Here is a 20,495-nt window from a genome sequence, read left to right on the forward strand (position 1 = left end):
CAGACACAAATTGTAAATATGAACTTTTCAAGTTTAATAAATGTAATGATTAGTTTCTTACAAAACATGTTTTTCATAAATAGTCCATACATATATTGTTGTAGCAGTGCCACACACAACACATATAGTACCCATAGTACCAGTGGGTAAGGGGGTAAGAATATACCCGCGGTAGGTATGCCTGTCGTAAGAGGCGACTAAAATACCAGATTCAAGGGGTGTGTAGTGCAACCCTTCAGGTTGGCAGCGCAATATATAGCTTCTCCAAACCTAATTGTCAACCTCACCTATCCGCGGCGAATCGTGTTTCACTAACAGACGAGGCTTTGGCGACCCCAAGCTCCTCATGGAACTTAGGGGTGGGGAGGGAGGGGATGGCCTGAAGGTTTAATGTGGCCACATAAATCGTTCCCGAGATGGTCGGGCTAGCACCTTAATGGTGCTGTGGTACCGGAGCGTACCGGATCTGTATCCGGCAAAGGACCATCACATCGATAACACTCCCCAAAGCCTTCGGGAGCAACCTTATCGCTACAACAACAACAACAACAACAACCACACATATCTTTAGTGTAAGTGGCATCATCGACATCACTGATGACATCGACATTCGTGCTCACTGTGAATTTCTGCGTATGTATGTGTGAATTTACAATGTTCGCGAACGAGAAGAGTGAAAGAATAACATTAGATAAAACGAACTAAAAGAACAAATGAATTAAAAGAACCGAAATCGAAGACCTAGTTCACTTGTTCAGTTGAGAGACCCGGTCAATTGAACAAGTTCAGAACGAAACGACCCAACTCTAAACCTCAGTTGTATGCAAATAATTTTGTCTGCTTTGCCCAACGAAAATTTAAAAACACATTTACAGTCACTTATCTCTTTGGCACTGTTGACCTGATATGAAACTTCTCGCTCTCTGAGAGCGCGTAAAAATGTGCATTTTTTATAATATTGGCCATAGATGCCATCATGCTCATAATCAAGTTTGGGCATTTCAGAATAACTTTGAGGTATTTTACATGGTAAATGTTTAATTTATGATTTTCATCGAAAATTTACTCAAGATTGTCAAATGGGATATCAAAAAACTCGAATTTTTGTCAGGATTACAAATAAGAGGAAAAAAATAACTCTTTTTCACCCGTGGAAAATTTATCAGTGACAACACCTTTCATGGAAGGGCTGCACACGAAAAGGGTTTTGGTAGCAACTTTCGATTGGTGAAAAAGTTAGCTTCTTAGTCTTCGCATTGATGTAAATGGACGCATAAAGGCCATGTTTTTGAGGAGCGTTGCGACATTCCATTTTTGACAGCTGAGATAAATTGTAGGTATAAGTATAGGTTAACGCAACATGTTTAATTAATAGCCTTTTGCGGACGACAACGCAGATACCCAAGTGATCTAATTTCGTAATTTCTTAGAAATTTTTTGCGTTTCTTATTGTATGTGGATATACATATGTATGTACATAAACGTTTTGGTCGCATCAAAGTGAAAAAAGGGGCTAGCCGTTCATTGTTATCTTATGGCGGTGCCAGAACAACAAAGCAAAGCAACGCAATCGAAATATATTACTTCATATTTTTTCACTTATTTACCAAAAAATATTTCTAAAATACTTAGCTTTTTTTATAAATTTTAATAAGTTATTATCAGCTTAAAAAAAAAAAAAATAATAATGAAAATAATGAAACCGAACGGATTTCTTGCAGTTTTTTTTCGTATTTTAGGCAACTCTATAGTCATCTGATTTCAAGGCCCATTCTTGGAAACGAATGAACTTTTGTTTACAATTGAATGAACAGACAGCCGATTTCAAGCCCCATTCCTGGAAACGAATTGAGAGAGAATGAATGTTTCGTATCAGGTCATCAGTGCTCTTTGGAATGCTACTGGCGCCACCGAAATCCCGTTTTCTCTGTTGTTGGTAAATTTTGAGAAAAAGGAAACAGAAAAATTAGATACCTTCATATGTACATAAAAAAAAAGCCTACTTTTGTAAACTTTACCAAGTAGCGCAACAAACCTGATCGCTCAAAATTAGCGCACAAACATCACTAATAGCCATATTACGAAAATCTATAAAGAAATTCAAATTAAATTTTTAAACAGTCATAAACTGTGATAATTTTGGAAAATATAGCACTACCTGCTTTTACTGCCTTCCACTCTATTCGCAACATAAAGGGCGAACTAATGGTGACTTATAACCATAAAGCCATAACCAGATAAATCAGCTGATCGAACCTACCTTATGGAAAGGAATGTAATCGATTAATGGTGCCATAACATAACGCTAACGCCATAGCCAATCAATTGGTTTTTTGTTTCTCGCCATATCCATAACCTAAAAATATTTGAGTTGGTGAATTTAATAACTTTTTTTAGATTTTCTTCATTGTTTTGGATACGTTATGACTAAGATACTTATTGTTTGTGGAATATGTTTGTAATTTTTTGCGTTTTCATCATTTTTATGAAATTTTCACGATTTTTAGGTTAAGGCACCATTAATCGATCACATTGAGATGGTTATGGATATGGGTATGGTTACGACTATGGCGTTAGGGTTAAGGAAGTTTAATTTGGCTTTAAACTCAATATAAGTCATTGTAAAGGTCTACAAGTAGGATATGTAGCAGCGCGCACATATACAGTCACGCCCACCTGATAAAATGCTTGTTCTTGTTCGTTTTTTGTGTGGATACTATTTGGCACCGTTGTACTTCTTAGGTCCAAGAAAAATGTAGTAGCTGCTAGCGAAAACTGTGTAAAACTTTTATTGTAAAATTACAAAGAAATATCCTTATTTACTTTCAAATGAGCACTTAATTACATCTCTCTTTAAAATCCATATGTTTTGGACAATTTTAATTAGCAAATTGTGATGCTTTATTAACGGGGACGATTTCTAAAACACGACCAAAAACGTCGGGGGAAGTATTAATAGACGCGTTTTTCGCTCTCAATAATTCGAATACTTTTTCGCCTTTGAACTATTGATAACAGGACAAAACGCGTCTTTTCATTTCTCTTTCCACATTTTTGGACGGGTTATTGCAGTCGACCTTGGTTTCAAACTGTTTTTCGCGGAAATATTTTGAACGGGTACAAAAACTTAGCACACGTGTTTGTTTTCTTAATGCTAGAATAACTACGCGTCCTCAGATACCCCAATTTAAGACTTTTGTATAATTTTCTGTAGGACGCATATAGGTGCAATACATTTTCATACTAAATTTGTTCAAAAAAATTTACCATCACGGCAACCCATATCTGATATTCCGCCCCTTTTTTTGTTTCCCTGCATCACTTTCCACGACAGCAACCCCGGTAATTTTGACACTTTGTTCAGTGTCAAACGCATGTTCCACGCAGGTTCCACTGAGTTCCACAATAGTTTGACACTGACCGAAATGTCAAACTTCAGTGTGTTAGAAAGAGAAAGGAATTGTTTCATTCTCATAGATATCATACTTGTAAACCTGTACTATGATTAAAGCCGGAGTCATTGGTGCCGTATGTCGTATCGCTGTATCCGTATCCCTAACGTAATCAGCTGTATCGGTAACCTTATAACAGCTGATTCGACAAATCTTATGAGAATCAATGCAATCGATTATTGGTGCCGCTAAGGTCGTAACCGTATCGTAGCCAACCAATTGGGTTTTGGTTACCGTCGTAACGATAAACAGCTGATTACGTTAGGGATACGGATACAGCGATACGACATACGGCACCAATGACTCCGGCTTTATGTTGCAAACTATATGGCTATATGGTTAACAATGCTTATTTTAATTTATCCTCTTTGGTGTCTAAACAACAACAAACGCAGCTAAATCAGCTTATATCTATGACATAGGAGGGAATTGTTGCTAGTACTACTTTTTTGTAAAACACAAACCAATATGGCTGCCATTCATATTGCAGTATCTTATAGTCATTGCTTCATGGATCTGGACACTGTAACAAACTAAGATCTTACTTACAATCAATATATGTCCCGGTGTCACCTATTTTTAATACAACAATAACATAGGGCACGACAATCTGGTTTATTATGCGATTTCTTCAACTTAGCGCCGGCGATTATATATGGAAAGGCAACCTCTTAGTATTTCAAATCCACAAACGAACGAATCTAAGCCAACTTAGCTAATCGATCAGTAAATTTAGATATGTTTGATGATGGACCTATTGTTCCTTACTTATGTAAATAATCTTGACATAATTGAATTAATAAAACTCAATAACATTAACTTTTTCCACATCGGACTTTATTGCATAATATGAACTCTGTATGCATTGGCGATAGCGTTATAAACGTTTTTATACATATATTTAAGTGTTTCTTATTTATATACATGTGATGTTATTTTTTTGTAAAAATATTAAACATAGGATAATTTATTAACACTATTGAATTATGTAATTTGTTATCTAATTTTATTTGCTATTAATGCTTGTATATTTTTAATTATGAATTGGATTCCGACCGAATTTTTGGCTTCGGTTTTTTCGCCCTTTTTTTTTGGCCGAAGACGAACATTTTGCCATGATTTTACTTTGAATTTGAACAGCGATAAAAACTCCTTTATTAATATAAGGATTGTCTTTTTGACTCCTCAGGCCACCTCCACAAGCCAAACTGAATTTTTTCTATGTGGAAATAAAAGCCCAAACATACCATTTCAGGAGAGCACAATTTTTTTTTGATAATAAAAATGAACGTAGCGATAACATGGCAGCATTTTCCTAAAATTCACTATTGCCAATGAGTGTAAGAAAATTAAGTATAAATACTGCGTGGCTGTACAGAGATGCTAAGATGTAGTTTTATGGATTTTCTTTTCATATAAGTAAAATTTTTTTCCTTATAAATTTGGGGAGAAAAAGTTTTAAAAAATTCCACTTTCATTTTGTGGAATTGCCGATCAATATCATTAATCAGTTGATTATGTTTGAAATTATCTAACTCGCCGATGAGAGAGATGGCAACGCATTTGATCTCTTTTAGTATTTCTAAAAGATTATCGTATTTCTAATATTTTGAAATAACCGAATGTGCTACGGCTTCTGTTCAAAAACCCAACTTCGGTCGGACACTAGTATGTGTGTATAAGTATTGTATTTTGTATTTACTACACTTAGCCGGTATAGGGTTTTTTATTTCATTAATACCTTTGTATTTATTATATTTTAGCCGATTGAATTTTGCTTAATAGCAAGTTTATATAATTTATTTATAATTGTTTTAATAATTTACATAGTATTCGTTATGCAATTTTTTACGACGAAATTCAAAAGAACGCAACTTTCCCATGAATTGTATTTTAATTTATAAACGGTGGGAAGATATTAGGATGTCCAATTGGTAATTATACACATGTCCCTTAAAGGACAAACATACAATATATACCTTAACATGGACTTTTTGTTGTTTAATTTGAAGGCGATATTTTTTTTCTTTGTAGCATCTGAAAATCTGTTTCTGGTTTCGCTTTGTCTGCATACAAAAAATTAAGTTTCCGCCAACTTGTGGGGAAAATTAAAAGAAGCAGACTACAAATTGAAGAAGGGGCTCAGCCTTAATCTCCTCGGATGTATATCATGTTAAAGCAAGACCACTCTGTTCACAAAAATAAAGAGGACTGATCCATCAAACATGAAATCTATATAAATAAATTTGCCAACAATCATCTCGTCTTAATATCTGGAATTTAACTAAACGTTTAAATAGAAACCAAACCAAGGACTGTTACAACGCATTTTTAAATACCTATTGCTCAAACAGACAAAACGGTCAACGTGAAGCAGATATAGGAAGTTTTTTGATTTATAAAGGATATTATAAATATTTAGAGCGAAGCAGTCAGTTGAAATTTATACACACATACAGTATTTAATTCCAATGGAACTTTCCCCACCCTTCATAAGCTAAAATGAGTATCTAAGAGTTTAACTTTATAAATGGTTTGTAAACCGTATAAACGGTATAAGTTTACAAAGTTTATCAATCAAGTGTCAAACATGTATGCAACAAAGCTCTTCGGCTAAGTTTTGAACTCGGATTCTCCAACATTCATACTTCATAATGATATAAAGGCATACTGGCATAGAGATATGTGCCTTTACACCGGTATGAAGTATGAATGCTGGAGATTTCGAATTCATACTGGGATAGAGGCATCTATCTGCCTTTACACCAGAACTGGGCGATAAGGATGGTTGCAATCTATTAAAAAAATCTAAAGTTACGATTACTGTAATCGTAATCGTCTTGTAATCGCAATCCTTATCGCCCAGCTCTGCTTTACACCAGTATGAAGTATGAATGTTGGAGGTTTAGAGTTTAAAACTCGGCTCCCGGAAAGCTTGGTGAAGAAGAAGTAAAATTGAGAAACATATCCTTGTAACCTTCACCGTGTGGAAAAAATTTGCAATTTTTCTCTTACATACATATGTATATCAATAACAGTACATGATCTTTGAAATTTTTCAATGAATTCAGATAGACAACAATTAATAATGCGTTTTAAAATAATTTAAAATTTTTTAGTTGCCATATGGGAGGTTGCATGAGAAAGTGAACTTTCGTACGGAAATAAGTTTTCTTAAAAAACTGGATACAAATGTTGATAAAAACAATGTATTAAATTTATTCTTTAAATCAACCTTCAATACCTTTGTTTATTCTTAAAGTAAAGTGCTGATTTAACAATTTGAATTAGGAGCAGAATAGTCAGAACTTCCCAAAATTCGTTATAATATCCTACAATTCAGTTTCACGAATTATTCTGAAATAAAGTACATATGCCCGACCCGTTACAAGTGCGCAGAAACATTTGTTAGATATACATAAAAGGGCACTGCTCATAGAGATATCGACTGATTGGGATTAGTAGTAATTTCTATCAAGAAACAGATTTTCAGGGAGTATAAAAAAATTATACATATTTTTTTACATGCATATACATATGCACTTAAACTTTTTATGGACTTGCCAAGTGTATAACTTTATCTACACTTATGAAATTGTTGCGCACAAAATTAGTACTGTTAAATTTCAGTATGCATTATACTCAGTTGCAACGTAAATGTGTCCCTCCACTTTATCTCTTCACTATTCTTCACATTTATGACCGAAAAGTGTGTGTAGGTTTTGTAGCGAGCTATTCAACCATTGCCGCGAGTCTTCAATAATTGCCGCGATGGGTCTCCTAAACATTATCTAAGTGATGATAACCGTTTTCTTACCACAAATGCAGATGAATATACATGTAAAAAAAAACTAGGCTATATATAATACGTGTGCTTTTCATATTCATTTTCATTTTTGGAACTGGAGGCAAATTACAAAGGCGGATAAAAAAGACCCAAAACGAAATCCAAAATAGCGTTTGATATGTTTTTAAAGTTATATATCGTCGTTGCGCTCACAAAAACAGTTATGTGTTTTTCAGTTACTTTTCAGGAGATCAAAAAAACTTATTTCTGGTGTCCATTTGCAAAATTTTGCAAATGTATTTTTGAAATATTTCATGGAAAGTACGTTATTGACGTGTGAAGGAAAAACTCATGGTCTTTAACCCATTACGACGTGATAAATATTTGCGCCGTTTTATAGCACATAGCTGCTTTCAAACATGATTCAAATTTGTTTTGGCGGTAGGGAAATGCATGCAATTTTTGCCGTTATTCCTCATAATGCTCGTGTTGATTACCCCTTAAGCCCTTGGGAGGTGTAGCCTCATCAATCAGGTGTCTGTGGAATGCCCAGGTTTCTGGGTATTCAACAGAAATTGTTTGTTTAGCATTTCATTTCTCTCCCTAATGGGGAGTACTCTCGCCTCATTGTGTACGTGGTGTTCTGGGGACATAAGAAGACAACCCGTCCGTAGCGGTTCTGAGGGCAGTATTTTGGCAGGTCTGTATTTTCTTCCAGTGAGTAACCTTTGGGCTTGACGATCGTATCGGGGACGCGTAGCATGCAATCGGCCGGCCAATTGCTTCGTAAGTAGTAATGAGCGTTTCTTTGTCTTTACCCCAAGTGCTGCCGGAAAGAGATTTGAGGATTTTATTACGGCTCTGGATTTTCGGAACAATCCAAAATGTAGATCCTGGTCGAACGTCACACCCAAGGTTTTAGGGTGTAAGACAGTCGGTAGCGTAATGCCGATGTCGGGATCAAATAGATTATATTGCACGGTGTTGTGGGTGATAAACGCGAAACCGCCTGCATTTCCGCTCTAGCGATCTTTTCTGTGGACGTTATGTCCAGAGCTGGTCTGCAGAGCAAATCTTGTTGTGTGTTTGGTATCCGCTTCATGAAATAAACTATCTCCGTAATATTCCCAGTTAACCCATAACAGTTTAACTGCAGAATTCTGAAGTGCAACGGCGGAAACGTCGTCACTCTGGGGGTTAGTGATAGGTGACTATGTCTGAGTTAAGGGAAGCCAGGACGCAATTGCTGTTGTGGCCCTGGGACTGGACGTTCCTGGGTAAGCATTTGGGTACCCGGTGTAGTTGGGTTTGCGGCTGGCAGAATGGGGCGATGAAACCCGTCGGGGGGTTGCCGTCGCTGAGACCAGAACATCTAGGATAGTGGCATCGTCCAAGGCAGGAGCTGCATTGGGCAGATGTTGCAAACATATATATATTCTGTACTGGCAAACGATGCAAAAGGTGGTAGGGACCTAGGAATATAAGGCGCAGACTACAGGACGCCCTTGGGCGCGAACAGCAAGGAGCCACAAAAGATTTGTAAAAGATACGAGGACTTCGGGTTTTGGGGTCTAGCCCAGAACATCCTGTCCGATGCAACCATCCCTTGCACATGACACACCGAAAAAGATTCTTTTCCGGCAAACGCAGCAAAACAATTTCTTTGGACTGGGCTCAGGGATAGGTCTTGGATTGGGTTCGATACCCTCCCGGAGCAGGAGAATATAGCGCAGTCACGCTGCAAGGATTTGCTGAGAGGATGACAATTTGTGGGAGGGACGCAACAAATTAAATGGGGTTACACTGAAATGACAGCCCTTGGTCGGGAAAAATCCCGATTCGCTCCGGTTCATAGAACCCGCTGCCTTGGGAAGCGAGGTGGTTTGTAATTATTGTTTACATTGAAATCAAAGCACTTTCGCCAGCAATTAAAAATTATTATAAGCTAGTGAGTAAGTACATAACCGTTTTTCAGAGTACTTCTAGTACTGTGAGCACATAGCTGTTTTCGATCACTTCTAAACCAAAAGAGATATAAAAAAACGGCATATGCTGAAATGTGGGCTCTATATAGTGATAATAAAATATGCAATAAAAAAAATTTGAAGAAAAACACATAACTGTTTTCGTTAGCGCAGCGACGATATGTACACATATATATATATAGTATGTGCATTAAACTGACTAAAAAAATGTTTTTTTTTTCTTCCAGACATACTATAAAGTTTGCTCGTAATCTAGAAACGATTTCTACACCACACCGGGAATGTTGAGCCTATTTTGAGGCAAAGAAATATTATTATTACTTAATTATTAATTTATGTACATACATATGTATGTATGTATGTACACTAGCTAGTAACTTAAATAATTAATAACAATAAAAAATGCATTCTAATTTATTTATTATACAATTGTTTTTTTTCTGCATTTTTGGCACACTAACTAAGTCTTATTTATATGTATAAGCAATTTTATATTTTATGAATTAATTCATTTAAAATTTATTATTTTGAGTATTTTTAAGTTTCACTCAATACTTTTAATTATTTTACGCGAACACATTACATACTTTTGTACACTGAACAACATACGAATGTAGGAATGTTTTTATTAAAACTTAAATGTTAAATTTAAATTTTTTAATATATAATATATATATGTATATACAACTCGTTAGAACATAAAGAGGGCATGTTCAACGTTTAACAGAACATGAAGCAACTTCTTGAAATTCCAAATTCCCGTTGGTAAAAAATCTTTTTTTTTTATTTCTACAACTTTGCTATTTTTAAAATAAATTCGTATAAACTTCCGTTCAGGGGGCACATTTGGAAGACAAACCAATGACGCTTTTAAAAAATAATTTGTTGTATTTTATTTACTTGCTTAATTAGAAAAAATCAAAATCTGTGTTTTATGTGTTTTTTAGAAGAATTTGTAAATACGTGAGCCATCATCACATTACGTATTTGTAATTGTAATCAGCAGATGTGAATATGTGTAGCTGTACAATGCATTGGTGTGGACTACGAAATCGAATTTCCGAGGGTCCTGCAATAATCTACTAATTTGCTCTGATTAAATTTATGAGGTCCATCAAAACAATCTTCATTTGAGTTTGAACTAATGAACTAAGAATAATTCAGTAAGGTGCTATAACTATCCTGTCAATGAACTCAAAAGCAGAGTTGTTAAAGAATGCATTTCATTTGAAATAATTTTTCATTTGATTGCAGCCTCAAAGGGATGCAATACTTTTTCGTACATGTATCAACCTTTAAATAAATATGTTTGTAAATTATGTTAAATATCTTTTTATACTGGCGGCCACCGTGGTGGTAGCGTGCTCCGCCCACCACACCCTGGGTTCACACCCCGGGCAAAGCAACATCAAAATTTTAGAAATAAGTTTTTCAATAAGAAGAAAATTTTTCTAAGCGGGGTCGCCCCTCGGCAGTGTTTGGCAAGCGCTCCGGGTGTATTTCTGCCATGAAAAGCTGTCAGTGAAAACTCATCTGCCTTGCATTTGCCGTTCGGAGTCGGCATAAAACATGTAGGTCCCGTCCGCCCAATTTGTAGGGAAAATCAAGAGGAGCAAGACGCAAATTGGAAGAGAAGCTCGGCCTTAGATCTCTTCGGAGGTTATCGCGCCTTAACTTTATTTTTTTTATTTTATCTTTTTATAATTTCCTTCATATTCGTTATTGATACATACAAAATTATTATTCAATGGAAAAAAGTTATGATTTCTTAAACAACAAATTATAATATTAAATAAATTTGCTTCTCACGACAGCCGGTCCTATGTACCGGAGCGACTCGGGATTTTTCTCGGACCAAGGGCTGTCATTTCACTGTAACCCCATTTACTTATTTTGCTTTGTTGACTTTCCGACAGGGTGGATAAATGATGTATATTGGAACGGTTTTCCGTCATCTCTTGTCAAATTTGGTTTCGAGACAAACCGGTTTCGGCGTTGTGCCATCATCAGTGTCGATTTTCGTTCTCGTAACCACATTTAATTTGTTGCATCCCTCCCACAAATTGTCATCCTCGCAGCAGCTCCTTGCAACTGGACTGCTCCATACCCTCCTGCTGCGGGAAGGTATTGAACCTAACCCCGGCCCCAGACTGTGGTTCTGCTGCAAATACCGGAAAAGGATCTACCATAAACGGTCATACTCTTGCCAGTGTGCCACGTGTAAAAGCCGGTTGCACCGTTCATGTTGTTCTGGGTTAGAACCCAAAGATCGTAAAGGTGACAATGGTGGTGGCCTTGCTTTTAGAGCCCATCACACCGTGTAATATAGTCTAATATTTAATATCGTTTTCTTTTCTGGAAAAAGTGATACGCTTTTTATGCGTAGGTCAAGGGTTAAATATATATTTTGTTCTATTCTAAAAAGCAGGCAACGCCTTTACGGGGTATTTCATTCTTTTGAGAAAATGTTTACCTGCTCTCAACGCAAAAGCGTAACACTTTTTGAATAAAAATAAATTTAAGGCGCGATAGCCCCCAAGAGAGTTTAAGCCGAGCTTCCATTTTTCATTGTGCTCCTTTTAATTTTGTCTACAAATTAGCGGGACGGGACCTATGTACATTTTTTATGGCGACTCCGAAAGGCGTCTGCAAGGCAGATGAGTTTTCACTGAAAAGCTTCTCATGGCAGAAATACACTCGGAGTACTTGCAAAATCGCTTAGAAAAACTTTCTTCTAATTGAAAAAAACTTGTTTCTAAAATTCTGATGTTGCTCTGCCCGTGGCGTGAACAGAGGATCTTCAGTGTGTTAGGCAGAGCACGCTATCACCACACCACGGCGAGTGTCCTGCGTAAATGTGGCACTTTAACCCTGCTAAACCAGCTGATCGTGACAATTTATTTTCGTAACTTCACAAATTTTTAGCGGAAAAAAATTGAAATGGAGGCAATAATTGCTAATGATTTTTTAAATTTTTATTATTTATTGACAGCGCGATTGTGAGAATCAGCTGATACACGGGTTAGCCATTTATGTTCTTTTCATGCACTATAAATGTTGCCACCCTTCAATGGTAGGAGTAACACTTTTAAGGTTCTACCATTTATTTAGGACACAATTTCATTCAGAAAATAAAATGCTATGAAATAGTATACTAAAATACACATATGTATATGTAAAAATATTCACTTATAAACGCTTTTAGGAAAGGAGTAAGAAAGAAATAAAACGTGACAGATAAGGACTATACCTAAAATTTCTTTTAATATAACCCACAATCCAATGATCGGACATTAAAAGTTATTTACGTTGATCGATTTTTCCGTCAACTTCTGAAAATTGAAAATTGTACAATTATTGCAACCAACAAAAGCAGGCAAAATTTGATTTGATAAAATTTTTTATTTTTTTTTGCTATGGAGTGTTTGTTTACATTTGGAAACTTGAAAAAATTAATGTATGAATTTCCGGCAATGTGTATGGAAAATTTTCGTTATTTCTTCCTGGCAAAATTAAATTATTTTGATAAATTATTGTGCATGAAAAAAATTTGCGTACATTTTTCTGTTCATTTAAGTGACGTTGAATCAATTGTTCGCAATTTATTTTTTTATGCAGTTGAAATTGATTATATAATTGAACAATGTCAACAAGCCATTTAGACCAAGTGTTTTTTTTCAATTAGTAAAAAAAGATTGTAATCGGTTGGGCAAACGCTCCGAGTGTATTTCCGTAATAAAAAGCTTCTCAGCGAAAGTTCACTTGTCTTGTTGATGCCATTCGGAGCCAGTATAAACATGTCCCGCCCCCGGCCCCGTCAAAAAAAAGGAAAATGATAAAAAAATTATTTATTATTCATTACTCCAAAAAATGAAATAAAGGCTTTAATCCAAAAGTGTTATTCATGGATTGCATTCCTCTGCTGAAATCCCAATTCTGATAAGCAGTGCTCATTTTAAACAGCCGGAAATATTTCTTCGCACTTCCTACTGAGCCTAAGGCGGTAGTGCACTAACTTTTATTATTTATTGCATTACATTTTCATTGGCATTGCACTATATTAGAAAGAGTTGAGTGCTCATTTTTTCCCCAGATTTCTCCACTACTACTAAACAGTTTATTGCAATCATTTAACTTTTTTCCTACCACTCAGCTGAGTGAAAAAAAAATAAAAATTATTGGAAGTTTTATATGCTCCACTCCACCAAATGAGTGAAGACATTTTTTTTTACACTAAGCTGATGCTAAAAATACTTTCACTAACAGCTTTTAAATGTTAGTAAACAATTGTTCAAATTCATTACCACTATAGCTGAGTTAGGCTGTGAGTGAAGGCTGGTGTTATAATGCATTACACCTAACTCTAAATACCGCAAACTTGGATTCATGGTCTTATTGTACTAATAATTTCCAAATAAGTGAAATGAAATTGCAATATCTAAATAATGAGTATGAAATTTCGAAGCTACAAAAAGTCATTAAGCTTTCAATTGAATTCTATGAATATAGTAAACTAATAATAATCCTAAACCTTCCACTTGTTTACGTAGGTCAGACTGAAGTTTCAGTAAGTAAAGGGTTAACATGGTACCGTTAACAGAAGGCTTGTGAAATGGCACTAAGTAACATATTTTGCTATAGTTCTTACACCAGAGAAACATCAGAATTCCTATGTTTTCACATTTGCACATGTGGGCGTATTTATGTTTATGCATTTACAACAAACAATAAAATAATTAAAAACAAAATTTTAAGTTAAACGATTTTATTGAAAACAATACTTACATGAAATAATAATAATGCTAAAAGCTAGAAAATAATTAGGCAGGTCCTAGGTACTAGTCATCACACTCCTCATCAATCTAAGGCGTTGATCAGACAATTAAATAAAAGCGTTGGACGTTGAATTTCTATTGATAGTCATATATAAGACCAACTGAACTTTCTTTAATCAGGTTATGCTACGCCTCACATTTTTAGAAATTTCACACGCCCAACGCTTTTATTTAATTGCCTGATAAACGCTTTAGATTGATGAGGAGTGTGATGACTAGTACCTAGGACCTGCCTAATTATTTTCTAGCTTTTAGTATTGTTATTATTTCATGTAAATATTGTCTTCAATAAAACCGTTCAACTTAAAATTTTTTTTAAATTATTTTATATACAAGTTTTTAGTCTTTATTTAATTGCCTATTATTTCTCATTCTATTTAGTTCATTTAGTGACTCATTATCACAGGACTCTTTCCTGACAATTTGTTACAATCTAGGTCCTCTATACATAATCCTTCCAAAGATTTTACTCGACTCTGCGCCACGTATGCTTGTCTCTGCTCCAACTCCAAAATATTTTGATGTCACTTCTACCAGACTGTATGTACTATTTGTTACAAATATGAGACACATCGGACCACACATAATTTTTGTGAATATCTCTATCCTTGCGCCACCTAGCGACGATTTTTGTCTTATTATTGCATTGTCATCGGATTCTGAACTATATTCCAAGTTTCAAGCTTGTAGCTTATCGGGAAGTTACTTAAATTTTAATTACAAAATTCGTTCACAACGGCCGTGCAGCCGTGCAGCCTGTCAAGTCAACCTAAATAAAACCGTTTAAAAACATGGACTTAAAGAGAATTTGGCACTTCACAATCGCATCAGTGTCGCGGTGACATATGTATGTATATCACATACATATGTATATATATCACATACATATGTATATATGCACTGTATGTGTGAAAAAGTATTCTTAATATTAATTTCCTCTTCGAGCATTAAAAAACATTCTTGCAACTTTGCCCAATGCACCTACAATGTCCCAGCTTTCTTTAGGATGCAGTTGAGATTGACGAACTTGTTGTTCTTGCTGAGTCTCTAGTTGTTGCTGCATTTCGCAGTCCTGAAGGCTGACCTATGATGGTGTTGAGTACCAACCGCTTGTGGCTGCGCCTTTGTGATATAAATGGAAGCTAGAATGCGGTGTAAAATATTGCGGCTGATCAAGATTGCTATAAGTAATGCTGGTACCATCTCCAGATGAGTGCGGATGGTGCATGCTAGCAGCTGCGGCTGAGTAAGGTTGTGGTTTGAGGGGCAGAGAAGGTGTACCACCATTTTCGCTTGGATTGTTTGGTGTCGTATATTGAAGTCGTAACGAGTCTGTATAGTCGTATCCATTTGAGTTGTGTGAGGTCGCTTTGGTTGCATTTAATGAATTTGTGGTGTCACGTGGGGACACTGAGCTAGGTGGAGTCATTGCGTTATGATAATCGATTGAGCTGTGATATCCACCGTATGTTGATACCAAATTCGTGAATGCATCTGAAGATGACTTTTGTGGATGGGCCGCGGGATGAAGTTGTAGATATTGGTGATTGTCATATGAGGATTCACTACCTGGCGGTGTGGGCAAAGGTCCGTTTTGTTGTTCACCATAAAATACGCCAGTTGGTGTTTGTCTTGCAGTTGCTCTTATGACACTTTCACGATTAGCATAGAGTTGCCTCAATAGCGCTGTAGCTGGCATGGGAGCAGGTTGTTGATAGTGCGGTGTGCCGATCCATTGAATTGTGCTACTTTTTTCGTGCTGTTGTTGTTTTAACAGTGCATCGGTGCTAAAATCTGTAGCTGCTGGGTTGGCTTCGCTGGTATTCACTATAGATGAGGGCAAGTGCTTTGACATGGCGTTCTCTAAATCTTTCACTGAAGCCTCAGAATGTTGTTGCTGTTGTTGTTGGGATTGTTGTGACTGTTGCAGCTGTTGTTGTGATAGTTGCCCATGTTGCTGCTGTGGCAATTGTTCAACCGTTGATGGCAACCGACTACGTGGTGCATGGTCGCGCTCCATGGCAGGTATCTTCGTTTGGGGTTGTGTATCGACAGTAGGAATATTCACAGGATTTATTTCGGTATTTTCTTCTAATTGTATGGATGCTTTGGTTTTACGTTTGCGTTTTGTTGTTGTTGTTGTATTAGGTGTGGTGGCCGGTGTTGTCACAGTTACAGGCAAAGATCTCGTGGCATTTTCCATCTCAACACCTCCACTACTTGGACTATCCTTCACCAAAGATAGGTTGTTAGCGTTCGTGTTAGCTGTAGAATTTGAACTTCGTCCACGTGAACGCTGATTATGCCCATCACCATCTGGTTTGGGCGATGAAGCCTTTGTGTCGCTTCCAACACCGGGTTGCCCTTCTGGCGCCGGATCACCGCTCGGAGAATCCGAATTCTTATCAGTCCCTAACTCTTCGTGTTTAATACAGTCCACACTAGGTTCAAGCTGACAACAGTCCAATATTAGATTTTCATTTTCTCGATTACTACAAAAAAGTTTAAAAAATATTGGTTAAAGAATTGATTGCGTATGTAACGTGGTTTAAAGGAACTCACCTGATAACGTAGTTGACGCATATTATATTTTGTTCGTCCGCATTTTTTGTGCTACAAACAACCGTTGCACATGTCTGCAACCAAGTATAACCGCCAATTTTGTTCATCAATCGAAAGTAACCGGTTAGGACTTGGCCTTTCTCTATCACTAATAAACATAAATTATATATTTAGCATTTACTAGTTAGTAAGTATGTAGGAATAAATAAAGTAAGAAAATTTGTCTGAATTATTATGTAAAGATAGAGGGGGGCACAGCTAATACAAATATTATTTTCCAAAAACTTTGTGTCCGTCTGTGTGTATTAACAGCATAAATATTTATCAGAAAGATACTCACGATCCATATGGCTTTTTCGCAATCGAATGGCGTCCTCGGCGTGACATAAACTGTACATACTCTTATTAACAAGATCCTCTGGATTGTAATCTAGTAGCTCTGATACCCTTTTTCGATAGAAAGAGAAAATAGTTATTGCATAATATTATATAATATTTAATAATATTTATTCCTTTAATATAAAGAGCTTATGTCAATTTCACACAGAGGCTTAATGAATGTCCTTATTGAACTCAATCTTCCATACAAAATACGAATTCTTAATTGAGTAAAAAATCTGGTTTGTGTTTCTTTGTGATGGCAGGTGACGATCAAATATAAATTATTTTCAATAATTTACGAACTAAAGAAAAACACGAAATAAATTCGAAATTACAAAAGAAAATATGGCTTTTTCAAAAATAGGCACATATTTGGTTGGGTGTTGTTATGAGTAGTTGCGCATGGATTTTATTTTGATTGTCTTTATTTTAACTATTTTTTCAATATTTTGTTGGGGCTGCTGACAGATATTCGCTTAATGAACAAGTGGCCCTGTGTGAAAAGAAAAACTTAATTATTTCATTAAATAAAATTGTGATTCGATTAAGTTTCTGTGTGAAGTTGATATTATAGTGTAATATAGAAAAACCCAGTTTAAGTTTGAAAACTACCTTGGCTCGCAGTGCGCTATTCGGAAATCAAAATTAATCCGTGTTACGAACATATCACACTCAAGACGTATCTCGTGTACCGATGGAGGTGGCAAGGCTATTGCTAAGGCGACCATGCCCAGCAGTGGTGGTTGAGATTTTCGTGCGTGCGAAAACGTGTACTGCGCCCTCAATTTGCACAGCAACAAAACGACCTTCAAAGAATAAGAAACATATACATATATACATACATTTAAGTATATAGGTGCATGCATATTTATTTTAATATACATATGTACATATGGCATTTCAGAAAAAAATTTTTAAACGAGACCTTTCTTATGCTACATACTTACATTTAAAACTAAGATACGAGATGCGTGATTTGAATTTTTTTTTTAATAAAAAATTAATTTGGTTTCAGATGTCATTCGTCATAAAATCAAAAAACTTGCAGCCACGTTCATGCTTTCGAATTCAAGAAAAGTTGTCCAACTCGAATTGAAAACCTGGAGTCTTATTTTATAACCAGGCGGCCAGCGAGGGGTGGCAGGGGCAATTCGACGGTGTAATAATAATAATGATGATGATAATAATAATACCAATAAAAATAAGGATAGTAATCATAAAAAGCAAATAAAATATGTATGTACATAGATTTGTGGGGAGATTCTTTTTTATTTTTCAAACAAATTGTTGGGACTACATGTTTCCTCCCGAATGTGATCCGCTGAGAACCTTTTCATGGTAGAAATACACTCGAATAGCTTTCCAAATCAGCGCCGAAAGGTTTAAAAAATTTTTTAAAGTAATTAAATTTATTGTTAAAAACTTTAGTTCTTATTTTTTAAATTTTTAAAAAGATGATTCAGTGAAAAGCTCCATACACACTATAAACTATTGGATTTGTTATTGCGTATGTGGCAAAAAGTCGTACAAAATTTTAGATAAATATGTAGTCTTAAAGATAAACACAGTGCTCAGTGGGTAAAGATTTCCACAATAGTAACAGAAATACAAGTTTCAGAAGTTTCCTTGAGTTAAATTGCGTCAATCAAGCGCTTAACCGTTTTGGCCGCCCAAAAAAGCGCACTAGGGAACTCAAATCGCTTTCCACCTGGTCCTTACTCTGCCGCAATAGGCGAGTTCCAATAAAAACACCTTCGGCGCCGGAGCATAATATTTCATACTTTAAAATACGCATAAGTGAGCTCAACAGAAACATTGGAAAAACTTCGCTCAGGCTGGACCATACATACATATATGTATACTGGGTTCCCGGTCATAAAGAGATAGAAGGTAACGAAAGTTGGCAAAGGAGGGTGCAGCACTCGCTGAAGCGACAATAGACGTACTGGGAGAAATTAAAAGAAGACAGGATTCCTCACAAATCCGTTTGGGAGAAATTAAAAGAAGACAGGAGCTGAATATGATTCATCAAGAAGGAAAGGCGTGGACAAAAGCGTTGGGCAGCAAAATTTCCAAAATCATGTGCAAAACCTACAATATCAGATTCACAAAGTGGCTCATATCTCAGAAGAAAGAAGGCTTAAGGCTCACGATGGGTATACTAACTGCTTATAAGTAAGACCTCGTCAGTAACAGCAGCTGTAGATAGTGCGAGCTGCAGAAAGAAATGGTTGAGCACGTTCTGTGTTCTTGTCCTTCGCTCGCCAGGTCAAGGTTCCAATTATTAGGGGCGGAAGAGTAGCCATATCTCGAGGCAGCAATTAACGCATTCAGTCTTTGTGAGGTCTTTATTGAACGGCCAGTTCAACCCAACCAAACCTAAATGTCCATCTCAGTTTAAGTGGCCAAAGGGGCAGGGTTAAACTCTAGTCAAACTGGGCCTAAATACGGTAAGTTGTGTATAATAATAAAATTAAATATTTAAATGGTTTTAATTGCGTAAAATAATGGCAATGCACAATGTATACGTAAGTTTGTATATAAAATCATACAGTTTAAAATTCTAGCTATACTAAGCACGGTCAACTTTATAAGGAACCAAAGGGGTTTGAAATTAAAACCTAATTTGGTATGGTCATGTGTGTATGTAGTTCGCAAAAGTTTTAAATTAAGGCTGATATTTTTAACCCTGCAACATTTCGTCAAGTCCGTTTTTGTAAAAAAAATTTGGTTTAGGCTGATTTGCATTATAAAAAAAACTTTGCATAATAAAACTTAAAATAGATTTTTTAAAAGTATTATTTTTATTAATATTAGATTTATGGAAAAAGTTCGAAAAATAAAAAGGATGCATGATTCGACATGATATTGCTATAGGGATACCTGGGAACTCAAACATTTTCACCTAGGACAATTTTTTGACCAGGACTTTTTCGACTCCGAAAAAAAAAATAATTATTTTCCGTGCCTGATATATAGACCTGTAATTTTTAGGAAGATATCTACATTCAAATCTGATCAATCAAATCAGGTAATTCGCAAAGTTAGTTAATTAATATATTAAACATTACTTTAGTTTGCATAGTCTTCTATTTTATAAATTTACTAAGCAAAATCGGACGTTTAAATTCATTTTAAAATCAGAACTAAAGCTCAAAGTCCAACAAATTCAAATCCATAATAAAGAAATTTGGACGTATACCAGAAAAATATTGACTTGACCACTGCCACTTACGGTTCTGTTCAATGAGTTTTGCATGTAATTGATAACCCAACGATTAGAAACACTCGAGTTAAAATTTTGTTGATTGTTGGTTGCATTTTGAATGCCATTTATGCTTTTACACTTTATTTCGACATTTCCTTGGCATTTTTATTTTTGAGAACAAATACATTTAAAAAATTATATTAAAAACATATACATAAGTATGTAATACTCCTATATTGCTACAAAAAGCTAGAGGTACATTCCCAAACATCAGAATGCCCATAT

At 35.7% G+C, this 20,495-nt stretch overlaps 1 protein-coding gene across 1 annotated transcript in view; it reads right to left on the bottom strand.

Moving 5' to 3' along the window:
* Nucleotides 1-13,045: 13,045 nt before the first annotated feature.
* The window catches only part of trh (trachealess), a 59,034-nt gene continuing 51,584 nt past the window's right edge, over nucleotides 13,046-20,495 (bottom strand). Inside the window, exons 6-9 of the mRNA XM_067790868.1 lie at nucleotides 17,615-17,808; nucleotides 16,962-17,068; nucleotides 16,622-16,769; nucleotides 13,046-16,551 (exon numbers count right to left, since the gene is read on the bottom strand). Of these exons, the coding sequence (XP_067646969.1) occupies nucleotides 15,144-16,551; nucleotides 16,622-16,769; nucleotides 16,962-17,068; nucleotides 17,615-17,808 (1,857 nt within the window). The 3' untranslated portion in view covers nucleotides 13,046-15,143. The remainder of the gene's footprint in view (nucleotides 16,552-16,621; nucleotides 16,770-16,961; nucleotides 17,069-17,614; nucleotides 17,809-20,495) is intronic.

Source organism: Eurosta solidaginis, chromosome 5, assembly GCF_040869045.1.
Source record: "Eurosta solidaginis isolate ZX-2024a chromosome 5, ASM4086904v1, whole genome shotgun sequence".
Classification (NCBI taxonomy): Eukaryota; Metazoa; Arthropoda; class Insecta; order Diptera; family Tephritidae; genus Eurosta; species Eurosta solidaginis.